Raw genomic sequence first — 13,863 nt, forward strand, 5'->3', positions numbered from 1 at the left:
GACCCACCACCTTTCTCATGATCATCGTGGCACACAGCCAGTCTGTGGCTTGGTTGTAGGGGATCAAATCTGTATTCACACTTTATTATGATTATTACTACTATTTCATCCAATAACATGCAAATCAATTTATATAATGTTTCTGTAGTGTGGGGAGTTTTTCTGGCATTTCGGTTGATATATTTGCTCTCTGCATTAACAATGAAACTACCATAAAAATTACAGACTGTTCATTTCTTTGTAAGTGAACAAACCTTCAAATTCAGCAGAGAATCAAATAATTATTTCCCCCCACTGTAGATCAGTCACATCAATGAGCAATATGCAAAGCAAGCCACAAAAACAATAAGCCCACAAGAAAAAGAGAATAACAGGGGACAGTGCACCCAGAGTGAGTTGAGTGCGATGCATGGATTCTGAGACGTCTGCTGGCTCATTCCTGCTTGCTATATTATCGCTGATTAGGTTGACTGTTCACAGGAGGGCAAAATCCCCAAAATGTCGAGATGCTCAGACATCTTACTCTGACATTTTCTAATCTTGTCAGGCATACTGAGTCAGAAAATATTCATTTCTTTTGTGTTATGATTTTGTAAAACTGGGCACAGTGAAAGTAGATGGCCATGTTGACCTGGAGCCAATACAGACCAATGCAAAATTGGCATTAAATACAGGAATGAAGACCTTGTGAGAGACTTGCTAATTGGAATTCCACATCTAATAAGGCATCTAGTTCTCTTAGTAAATCTATGATTAAAGTCAAAATTATAATTATGACTCAGTTAATTTCCTCCCATTTACCTGTTTTGAATCAACCCAGAGCAAACATGCCAAAGTGTATTAAACTATATGTCATGCCTGCAAAGTTATTTTATATAACCATCCCAAAAAGCAACAGTAGCCTGTTTTTGACTAAGAAATATTGATAGACAATAACCAAAGACCTCGAATGTTGGCTTTAATGTATAGTAATAGAATTATTGGGCAAAGTCACTGAAAAACCACACGGACTGCAAAGCTTGTGAAAATATTATGAATTCAACATTAATTTTGAATTGGATGTTGGTCGTATTCAAAGCGCAACCTTTCTAGCATTCAGCATTGCTAATATACATAATTTGTAAATCAGGAAGACCTGTCTGTCCTTCTTTATCCCACAAAGCGCATGTACACTTTCAGGCAGCCACTCTTCAGAACCAACTGAACCAATTCCTGAGTCCCCATTGTTTGAAATGTCACATCATCCTTGATAATGCCATACCTTTACCTCATAACTATATTGTCACCCTGAAAAGTGAATATTTGGAAGGATATTTCTTTGGACGAGAGCAAGCATGTTTATAAAACACTTAGGAAACATTATATGTCCAAGGCCCAAAACTGAAGAGGTTCATTTGGTTTATTTGGCCAACTTCAACCGCTGCCCATTCATCCTCAGCCTCTCAGTTTCCTCAGTTGTCATTTTCTTGACTGTTCGCTGCTGCAACTCTGATTCAGTCCAGTGGACAGTGCAGTGCCACAAGGTCTTTGAGGGGATCAACAGAGAAATGTCTAAATTAGCATTTTGTTTTCAGTCCAGACGTGCCCAAAATTCACTCAGTGCACACTACTTTGGATGCTCCCTGGAAAGATAATGCTAGATAGTGATCATCTCACTACACAAAGTATATAGTTTCACCAGCGAGGATATGTAAATGGTAAAAATTATCCAACAACATAACAGCATAAAGTCCACTAGAAATATCTGAAGTGCCATTGTCGGTCAAAGGAAATTAAACACCCCACTGCATTGTTTTCCAGTAGAAAACGGTGGGTTACATCATTTTCACCAAATACAGAGAGTATTTTCTTTCTATGAAAATACAAGCAATATGGCCAATAAACCAATAACTTGGTATTTCCCTATAAACTAGATGTATATAAGATGTCTACTTGATTTCTACGTTATGGATTATGTTTTTGGATCCATTTTACATGTACAGTGTTGTAATAAATCAAGGAATAAATTACATGTTCCTATGGGACGCTTCCATGATCCAAAATGTTAAATTTAGAACTATTTTGCATGACAACAACCTTTAAAAAAGAGCCACTTTATATGCCTGAGAAGTCTAATTAAAGGAAAAAGATATAGTCGAATATAGTTGACTGATTACCAATGTCACAATTCTACTTTTCCAGTGACTTAATCCGTCTATCCTTTCAGCAATACTCAGACACCATGTGTAATTTTGACTATCCCCATTCTCTTACTTTACTTTTACACAGTTTAACAATGTATTGTGTTGCAGTGTGCAGACCAAGGGGTTTGTTGTTTTGTCTATAAATTTGTTATCCATATTCCACAGTGTTCAGTGTCTCTTTCGCCGAGCTTCAAACTGATAATTGGGTTTGTAAGAAGACTAAGACCCCAGTTAAAGAGTCCCTGTCTTCTCTGATTAAAGTCTGGATCTTTACGGGCCGACAGAGACAACTGGAGCTTGATGGACAGCTTGTTTCTGTCACCAGTATTGACTCTCAGGCAGAGTCAGCATTACTTTGGTCATTCCAGTGCAAAATAACACCTAGGTGAGCACAATGCCTGGAGTAACAAACCCTCATTTGCAGGAGCACAGCATGTGTGGGTCAAAAAAATAAGATCTGTGTATAAACAGCTCATAGTTGCTTGCACATGTTAACTATTGTTTTGGGGTAGACTATTGTTTCTGGTTGGGGAGTTTGGTTTGTGTGGTGTGCACACCACACAAACCAAAAACAATAGTCTACCCCAATTGATATCTAATTCTTCTGAGCTTGAAGGGTCATTAAAAGCATGAGTAGTACCAAGTGTGTCATAAAGAGCAAGGGAAAAACAGCTTTCAGACCTTTGGGAAACTCATTATTCTGGGAAATTCAGGCTTAAGCAGACTTCACATTGGATAATTATAGGATTTTGGGGAACGCTGGGAATGACATCCAGACATTGGGAGGGAAAAATCAATTGTATTGTTGCTTCATACAGTATCTCTTGAGGGCTAATCAAGCCCTCAGAACTGATTCTTACCCGAAACTATTCAAGGTTGTGGAGTCAAATTCTTCTTTCTGTAACTCTATGAAAACAATAGAGTTTTCCCATTGGAAAGAGAATGCCCCACAAACAATTCATTAGAAGAGTAGCCCCAGCTTTTCTTTCTTTGTCTCAAACTTTATCTTCCAAAATTTCTGTTTTGGACTGGTTTGGAAAACCCAGTTCAGGGATGGTGATTTGTTAATTTTTTGAGCAGCCATGGAAGTCCACGTGCTCAATCTCTTCATCTCCAGCACAAGAAGATAAATATCCCAAACCTCTGAGCCAGAAAACAATCACCTATCATGTGGCTTTATCGGCAAATTAATCTCCTGTACCACTACATTTCATCTTTAACCTCAATTCTCTTCAGTTTGTCAGCAGCCAGTGATCAAAGCTGAAGGTGCAGGAAAATACATTTTTCAATTAAACCATTTTTGAGCTAATTGTCTTCGGGCAAAATCAATTATTCAAAATAAAACAATAAATAAATAGGTAAGTAAAAAGATTAATTTTTCAGGACCATTTCCCATTTAGAGAAACAGATGCAAAAACAACAAAATTTTGCTCAGGGTAAATAATGAATGGAATGTTAATTTCATGCAAACAACTACACTAATACTATCCTTACAAACTTGCAGCACTGAGTTATTTACTCTTTTTCATTATTCTTTTTGATCACAAATAAAAAAGGCATTATTTATTGATGGATTTACCGTCCAAATTCAGTACTGCTGGATGTTCCATTAGTTTGTGTGAGACAGAGAAAGAAATGGAGCTAAAATGACAGTGTCCATTATGTGAGCTTGATTTTTCCCATGACTTAATTGATAATCTTTTTATAATCTTTCAGGCTTCCCTTTGTGCTGCTGGCAGAGAGGCGAGGGCAGTCTTTCAAAGAAGGCTAGCTTACCTTCATTGTGTCAGTCAGATGTCTGTGACCCCACACTTGAGAGGTAATATTGACTTTACCACCATCAATAATTGACCGAAGGACCCAGAGGACCTACTCGATTGACCGGATGTGTTATCCTGACTCTGATCTATGCCAAAATCCTCCACAGACCAAATCATACAAACACACAGGTACTAGTGTATGTGGATAGGGTCATACAAAACGGACACACAAGCAAAAACATGGAGTTAAGCAATTTCAACTTAGTCACTTAATGACTGACTGTACTCTAAGCATAACACAGAGAATTCATTGTAGTCTAAGCCATCATATTTTTGACTTGTTCGTAATTATGTACAAGACAGAAAAATGATTGATAATAATAACACAGAATAATTTTTTGTGCACTTACAAAACTGATTAAAGGATCAAATTGATGACTGAAATTCATTTACCCTACTGTCTAACATGCATTTTTTAAACAACATTTAAACAATGGCTTTGTGGGCGTGGTCTTTATCCAGTCAAAGGTGAACTGCGAAACACATCACTAGCAATGCATAAGTGCTCTCCCCTTGACCTACAAGGTATACTTTGAATGTCTGAGACACTGGCTGTATTTTGAATAGACTATTTTATTATCATTTTCATACTCATTTGCATGTAAGTAAGGTCACCACTTCTACGAGGCCAAGCACCACTTTTACATGTTATAGATCTAAAGTTCAGTGTAGTTTAATGGCTGCATTTACCATTGCCTTTAACGCAACACGACCATAAAAGAATGTACAATTTTTATCATTTTTACTCTGCCGACTCATAAAATGTGCATCGTATATTTTCAAGGGGCGTTTACAAAGTTGGCAAACTTTCTAGATCTTATTTTCCCTGCCTATTTCCTTCAGAGATGTTCAACAGCCATTGTGTGGGTCTGCATTGAAATAATGTGCTCCTGTTAATTGTGGGAGTGTAGTAGTTTAGTGTCATCTATTTAAATGGCCATGATCAGTTGTTATCACTCCCATAGATACTGCAAATAGGTACTTTTCTACTGGTAAGTTGCGACAGGGGTATTTAATAGTGGAAATCTTGTATAATGTTGATGGCGGCAGCACATAAATGAGATGATATACGAGACCCTGTAGTTGATTAGTTAAGTAGGTATAGTTGATACACTGGCTTTACGACACCAGTTTTACACCTAAATGATCACAAAGTGTGATACAGAACTTCTGGTCAATGAGCAGGTGAAGGACAGCACCTATGCTATCCATATTAATGTGGTATTGAGCCATTTAAAGGGTTGATGACATTCAAATCCACTTTGGGAGAACCTAGACGCTCAGTCTGAAGGAACAGAGATCCATAGACATTTAATCAATGAGATGCATAATTCATACAAGTTAACACAATGGCACATTTAACCAACAAGCAGACACAATTTTCTTATATGACCTTCATAAATGTTTTTTGATTAACTTGGATACTTTTTTCTTGTAGAATTTAAAAAATGTGAACAATCCACCGGGCCACAACAGCAAGTTAAAATATTCTTACTATCAAAATGGCAAAATCATTATTTTGAATAGACTGTGCATACCTGTGATGACACTATAACAAGTGTACTTATGTGGAGTGGTTTTTCAGTCCACAAATTTTTATTGAGTGAAATGATTCAATTCTGAGAACGGCCTAATTATGCATAAAATATAAGCAAGTTATTAGATTGTTACTGTAACTCGTGCTGGCCCGTCTGGCTAGCTAACATGTTGGTGATTAGTCAAATATGCCAACAAGCTTCTAAAATAACTCCTTTTGCAAAAACACACATTTGAATTCTAATCAGGATTTTACTTGGTACCACTAACAGCAATGTGGTTTGCATAGTAAAGATTGCATCCTGTTTTTATTCTTAATATTTTTTCTTTATATTAGTAGGTTAGTGTTTTTGCATTCTGTGTCACTGACAATCACTGTCACTGGATATTAAAGCACATAAACTCATTGATAAGTTGCCCTTTCACTCCAGGGAGTGTGCTTTCCTATAAATATAGAAGCTAAAGGTCATGTTTTAAATCTTCAGACATGCCTGCGTGGCTGCAGTACATCCACACAGAGGTAAACAGAAGCACACAAAGACCAACAGATTACAGTTCCTCGCGGACATGCACACAGACAGCTGTGGACACCATCAACATGGTGTTCATGCTATACTAAGAGACATTTCATACTTTCACAGTAGGTCAGAGACAGAACCAAAGAATTTCTTCTTCTCTCAAATCCTAAAGATTCATTCACTGAATGTTTGCATAAGTAGCATGCATATGAAACAAATATGTTTCTGGATTCAAGCAAGGATTAATGTTAGATTACTACCTACAATAGAAAAGTATTTTGTTTTATGTAGAAATGACATAAAATAAATATTTGAAAGGATTTTCTGACCATCACCAACAAGCTCTACATTGAGTGTTGAGTGTCAGCTGTTTTCCTTACACCCCAGACTTCATGTCATGAAAAGTTTCTACTTTCAGTCTTTTTGCTCTCTATTTTCTTTTTTGACCTTTGCATTTGCTCACAATTGATGTTCAATTTGCTGGCATTTAGAGCCATAATGAGTTTCACATTAACCCTTGGTGACCCAGTCACTGAGCAGTTGGATCATTTGGAAGCTGTCACTCTTTTTTTATTGAGGTAGATCTTGCTAATTCTCCATTACGCTATAAATCTGTGTGTCAAGTCACATGCTCCTCACCTTAGAGACAAATACAAAAAAATAAAAAACTGCAGTAACAGGTGAACTGCTTTCCATTGTTACATTCTTAGCAATTACTTATATACCCGTTTTTGACAACTGCAGAATTATGTGGTGGATTATTATCAATTATTGTCAAGAAACAATACATTTTCACAGGCTAAACACAGTCTAATAGTCATAATAACTGCAACATAAATTCTAGACTATTGATATTTAGCACCGACAGAACTTAACAAACAACTACACAAAACAGTTTAATCATTAAAATTGACTACAAGTCTTCAAATTACATCAGCCAGTGGCGCCAACCATTAATATTAGCAGTTGTAAACATTGGAGTCTACTCACACACATGCATGAAAACAGCTACACAGAGGATGTGCATGCACATAAGAAGTAGGAGTAAAATACCTGAGCCTCTCTTAGAGACCACCTTTACACTCTTGGACAGGGTGATGTACAGCAGGATCATCAGAGGGCTGGGAGGTCTCATCTTCCCCCCGTCCTCACAGCCTAAAAAGAGCGAAGGAGGGAGAATAGGGATGGCAGGAGAGAGAGAAAGAGCCATCAGTCACTGCCATTACATGAGATCAAGTACCTCTTTGTACTACTAGACAAGAGTAAGTGTCAGTGCGGAGGGATGTTCTGCAAAAACTACAGAGAGCGCGCACACACACACACTTTTGTGCAAATATTTGCACACCAACTTAAACATACTCAGACACTTAGATCAACATACCAATTTCCACATTCCCCTGGGGGGGTGCGGGGGGTCATTCTTAGAATGATTTTCTTTCGTGGTTGAAATTCAGACGAGTTATCATTAACGGGATATATTTCATGAAACACCATTCCATAAGATGCTGACAAATCAATAAAGAAATAATTACACGTGTAAGAACGACCAGTTTAATCGCCGTTTTCATTAAAAACCGAGGGGGTTGGGAGGAGGTGGGACCTTGAGGGAATTTAAAATGATCACCTTCTGACTCAAAGTGATGTAGCAAATATCCCACCTATACCCCTTATATCGACGCTTATTATATTAATTAATGGAGGTGACTCACTCTCTACCTCTCATCTTCTCTGAGTAAATGACATAATCTAACATGTAGTAATTACCCCTTAATAGCCAGGTCCTGAAATAGTGCTGCAGCTGCTGTATAAATTTAAGAAGAAACTGTTTATTAGCTTAAAGGTTATGCTCATGGCAATATCCATCTATGTAATAAATTTTTCAAGACATCAAACAAGAATCACAATTGGGAAGTAAATTAGTTACCATTTAACCTGTTAGCATCACCCAATTTGCCACTGACATGTTTAGGATTAGGATAATCTTAAGACCCCTTTGTTGCATGCCTAAATATGAATGCTTACAGAACTGTGGTAAATATGCAGTGTGCAAATAGAGTACATTTGCAGGGTCTCAAAATGTGCTTGTTTAGCTTCTGGCTAAAATGTAATTTGACTCAAACCCTCAGCAGGTTGCTGCTGACCTGATGGCTGTTAGGAGGGTGAAATTTTGGACAAGAAAGCCTTGTTGAAATTATAATTTCCTTTCAAGTATTAGGTCAAAACACCCATATACATTATACACTGTCATTAGTTGTTTTGGATCACTTAGCATTAGCGGTGTAAATCATTAGCCTGGTGCTGCTCAACTTTCTTGTCAGTGCTTAAGATCAACATTGTTTTAGACCAGAAGCTTCTAAAGTGTCTATTTCCATTCGTTTTAGACTTTTTAATGGCATGACATAAGATAAAACATATTTATGAACCGTTAATCAACTGTTAGTGAAATATAAAGGAGCTTATGCCTTATTTTAAGTCTAGTGCTAAGTTAGCCAGCTGCTGGCTTCTGCTTCCCTATTACTATGTCTGCTCAATTTCTTTCACGTCTAAGATTTTTTTTTTTTTTTTATTCCTTGCTAGTTCCTTTTTCCTATGTTTTATCCAAAGGTAGACAGAAATCCCTTGTGTTGTTTCTTTTGAAGCACGGATAACAAAGGAGGGGCGAGAGTTGACTCTGTGGTGCAAAGAAACTCTTATATCTACTTGTGTAGGAGTATGTCTTTAGTACCAGATAACCAAAATTCTTTAGGACAAGAGGGGAAGATTGAGCAATAGCTCGATAATGTTCCTTTCAATCAAACTGCATAGAAATGAATAAAACAACACACACAGAACTGACCCAATGAACCCGAAATGAAAAGATAGGCTCTTTGAAGACAAAAACTAAGAGAGACAGAGCCAGGAGGGACCTTGGAATCCACAGCTAGTCACGTGCCCTGCAGATTAGCATAGCTAATGAAAGGGGCCTCTCTCAGCGTGTGTTTACACGGCACTCACAGCTCCTACTTTAAAAAAGAACCCTTTCTCTGCTCCTCAATCACATTCTGCTAGGAAACAACTCTCAGTCAATAAACACCATTATGCCAATAAAATTCCTGTGAAACACCACAGCTGATTTGCTCCTCCTTTTTTCTTTTCTTTAATGGCAATAAGCTGGAGAGTTGTGAATGTGTTTTTAGCCTCAGCTGTAACTCCATGATGGTTTATGGTTATGTAATCACCTATCAGAAATATCCCCAGACTATAGAAGTCTTAATGACTATATACCTCTTTAAAGATAAACATACTCCACAACTAATGTAGCGATACTGTTTAAGTTCAAACCGGCAAGGGAGACGAAGCTAAAAAATAGACAAAAAAGGTAAAAAACTGAAAAGTCAAGGGACCACATGCACAGAGAAAGATTTCAATACTGTCACAGCGTGGTAGTTTATTTACATACTGTACCTTTCTTTTTTCTACTCTATAGTTAGCTTGCCGTCTCTCTTTCGTTTAGTGTCCTCACTGTATTTCTGCGGTCTGTAAATGTCAGGACGTCATGTGATCAGCCTGGTATTCAGTGTTAAAGCATTCTGCTATATCAACTGTCATGGAGGCTAAAATGAGCACCGTGTAACCATAAAATGAGCAGTTTAACTCTGGTCTCTATCTTCCCATAATTCCTGTTAATATTTTTGCTTTAAGCTCTCAATCGTTGGCATCGGGCACAAAAAAGAAAACAAAACTGTAATTAGTTGTGAAAAGTTGATTCACTAAACAAAATGATTGGCAGGCGGGTTTGTGCAGGATGGGAAGCTGCCCCTCCGTTACAGCCTAATTCAACAGAACAATGTTAGTGACCCTGCTCTGAATCCCGGTCGCGTTACGCCTTCACAATCTCAGTTTGGGCCTTGCCAGCCATGACATCACCAGCCTGCTATCCTCGCACACAGAGAAGGATTGTGCACTTCACATGCAGCCGCTAACAAACCATACAAACACCCAAAACCCACCTCATTTCCTGTCACCTCTGTTTAACCCAACACAAAAGAGCTAAAAAAGGAACTTAAAAACAAGAACGGTCCACAGGACAGATTCTCAGCGTACTTTTTAGGACAGACTGAGTAAAGCTACACACATTAGACATCCGCATGTAAACTCAATAAAGCAGCTCTTTGACTACCTTAGTGTAGACTTTATTAAATGTTTTTGCATTCCTCGACGCTTCATTCATCATTTTATAATGCTCAGTGGAAGCGTACACCATATTATCTTTATGGTTAGTGTCCCAAAACAAAGAAAGCTTGAGTTTGACTTAAACATACAAGGTAGACGTTTCTTAGGTATTAAACTATATAAAATCCAGGACAAGAAAAAAATTCCCAAAAGGCAATTTCAAAGTGTCCAATAAAAAGGATTTCATGCTTTTAAAAATTAAAAATATATAAAAGTACTGCATGTAAGTGAATCGCAATATGTACTATATCCGTTTATTCTAATATGACACTGCTCTGTTGCTTGTATAGTTAAGAGCCAAGCTTTTTCTCTGAGGCGTCAGGAGCAGGTGTGTTTGAGGAGGCACACACAGAGGCATGGCGTGAGATCCACGCTTCAGCGATGCATGAAGCATGCACACATCATCACCCACAGTAGCACACATGCCGTTTGCCTGCTGTTTTTTACCAGAAAATGAGGGGCATGGCCCACCACCGCCTGCTGACTCGCCCCTGACAAAGTAGCAGAGGAATTTAGTGTCTGTTGCCATTGTTACGGGACTGTATCTTACGGGATAGCAGTATCTCCTCCCAAATTCAATTATCACCTCAGGCTATTGGTTGCTCACACACCCCCATTGCTCTGTTCATGTTGTCTATGTGTGTGTGCTTCCATCGGACCTGAGTATGTTATTCTCATTTCCAATTTTTTCTTATCTCTCAAGGCAGTGCACGCAAATTCACGCAATTACAGGCCAAAAACACCTTGCTGATATAGGATGAAGTTGTGCCATCTTAAGAGAGAGAAGGAAAACGCCGCCATCTTGGCATAGAAAGCCATGGGTGATTGATCATGTGATTTAGAGATTTAATCTAATTTGAAGGCAGACCATGCTGTGGTCTTAGGTAAAGTACATCGTAAGACGTGACTCTGACCTAAAAAGAATTTATCCAAATCTTGCTGCGTCCATGGAGTTATCCCTGCTGCTTCCTTTTAGCTCTAACTTCTACATTATGTCGTCTACTGTTTCTAATATAACAAAATAGTCGGTCCAAGTGAAAATGTGAAACAGATAACAGACGTAAAAGTGAACATTTAAAGAGGCAAATTCAACCTAGACTATTTATCCAACAAGGTATGACGTTCATTACGACGAGTGCTTCAAGAAAGAGCACAAGGGTCTCTCATTAGCTGTCTCTGCTAAGTGCAGGTAGGACAATTTATTCTCAGGAATAGATGATGAGTGTATCCCATTGCTGCAAATACAAGGGTTTAATCTTTCTCACACACACACACAAACAGGCCAAGTGCTTTTTGATCAATATTACATGAGTAATAACTGCGGAATATTAAATGAGATTTCAACAGATTTTTCTTATCTGTATACAGATCATAACCCTGATGTTGTGTATGGAAATGTGTACATACAAATATATATATATACGGTATTTGTATACCACCATCTATTCTATAAAACTCTGCATTATTTATGAGCATCAGCAGCCAGTGACTGTAAAATTACCTTTGAAGCTACCCTCTTAGAGATAAATAAACCGACTGACATTACTGATAACAGAACGCAGGTTCAACAGTGAATTCAATCAAATTAAAGAGAAAATCTAAATTATTCAAAAATGAATGTGAACTTGTGTGCAGATGCAGCTCTCTAACTTTCATCGTTATTTCTCTTCATCTGTAGATTTAGCTACGCTAACATCAAATGCGACACCAGCAAGCAGAGCAGTCACAGATGAAGATGAACAAGACAAGCACAAGCAAACACACACTCAGCCGAATGAGTCATAGGTGTTTCTATGTGTCACTGTGTCAAAGAGATTCATGCTGGGATAGCTAGTAAATGGCACAGCATACTGTAACTATGCTTACTGTATGTTTACCTGTTCCTCATGCTGCTCAATGTGGCATCTGCGCGCACATGTGTGTTTGCTCTGCTGTTTGCCAGATGTGTCACAGTGTGAGTCAGGCCCCATGAGCGGCATTGTGCAGTTGTAATGTGAATCACTGCCTCGGAATAAAAAATAAGTTTGGTGGTACACCGGGTGAGCTTTCGTTAAAACACATTTGACCGCTTTTGACCATGACCAGCCCTCGTTAATCTCCAGAGGCTGGCCATAGGTGGTTAGAGCTAACGAGCAAGGTGCTGTGAACTATGCCCTGCCTCAGTCCCAACACGCACCTCTTCACTGAGTGAGATTAATTACCACACGATCCTGAGCCAATCCACACCCCTGCTGTTCTCTGAACTTCGAACATAAACACACGGAGACCGCGCATGCACGTAAAGAACACATTCAAGCACATAAAATGCAGTGCTGTGTACATAATTAATTAGAAGAGCTTCAAGGCAAACTAAAGCCGTTTGCTCATGATCGGTCAAGAGCAAAGGCCGTGGGTTGTTGAGGTCTGACTTCACACACATTCCACCAGCAGTGAAGCATTTTCCTGCAGTTGTTGATTGCTTTCAGCCAGGTCTCCCGTGCCCAGGCCATTGTCAGCTGTCCAAGGATGACTGGCCACAGAGACGCCCTTATGCTTCTAGTCGATGCTGCCTTTGATGGAGAGCAGGGGCCAACGCGCTCCTCACCCATTTAGTGTACACACCCCACTGGGGCTGCTGGACCACAACTGACACACAGGTAGACTAAAAACAATGGCAAATGCAAGCACACCACTTCCACAGAATGGTAAATAAACTGGAGTGTGCACACAAACATAGAACATTTTAAATATGGATGAATGTTGTGCCTTTATGTTTTGATGTCATATTTGACAAGTTTCATCTAAAGCACTTTTTACTCTGCACCATAGACTGGCAACCTGTCCGGGTTGTGGATGGATGGGTGGCTATTATATTATTCTGATTTGTTATTGCTCTAATTGCTACATTGCAAGAACAAGCTCAAATGTGCACAGTTTGTTCTGGCACCAATGAAGATTCAGCGCAGTTCAGTGAACTCTGTAGGCATTATGCTATATTTAACATATTCTTTACTCATTGCAAACATGTTTTTAGTTTATTATAGTAAATATGCATGCTGAAATGTAATGTATACAACAATACAGAATTTGTAGCCAGGGGAACAAGATATTTGATATATCATATTTGGTTTCTATTTATAGTTTCCTTATAGTCCAACTTTTATTGACCAGTTGCACTATTGTACATTTAGTTGCATGTGGTTAGCGAAGAGCAAAGGGCGGAATGAATTTGCTGAAGTGCAATACCGAAACTATTAACTGTACTCAAAAAAAGATTTAAGGTTTTTCTTTCTTCTTTTTTTTCATTTTAATTAGCTTTTAAAAATTTGTTTCCATTTATAAAAAAGTGACTGGTGCACAAAGGAGAAGGCCTTGGCCTGGCTACCCCAGAGGCTTAGTCAGCAGATTAGCTGATATGTTCCCTGGTTGCAAAAGATCTAAAACACACAATAGGACACTAACCTGGTAACTAGCCAGCTTAAAAGAGACCTTTAACTTGAATAAGATCCCTCCAGTCTGCATGTAAGGAATTAATAAAGTTCTTCATATTATTAGTATTATTATCATCATTATTATCATTATTATTATTATTATTGTTATTGTATAATCAACACA

General features: G+C 38.3%; 1 protein-coding gene across 1 annotated transcript in view; it reads right to left on the minus strand.

Annotated features, from left to right (window-relative positions):
* il1rapl1a (interleukin 1 receptor accessory protein-like 1a) overlaps positions 1 to 13,863 on the minus strand; it is a 166,941-nt gene that overhangs the window by 137,727 nt on the left and 15,351 nt on the right. Inside the window, 1 exon segment of the mRNA XM_019353318.2 lies at positions 7,111 to 7,212. Coding sequence (XP_019208863.1) covers positions 7,111 to 7,192 — 82 coding nt within the window. The 5' untranslated portion in view covers positions 7,193 to 7,212.

Source organism: Oreochromis niloticus, linkage group LG16, assembly GCF_001858045.2.
Source record: "Oreochromis niloticus isolate F11D_XX linkage group LG16, O_niloticus_UMD_NMBU, whole genome shotgun sequence".
In the NCBI taxonomy this organism is placed as follows: Eukaryota; Metazoa; Chordata; class Actinopteri; order Cichliformes; family Cichlidae; genus Oreochromis; species Oreochromis niloticus.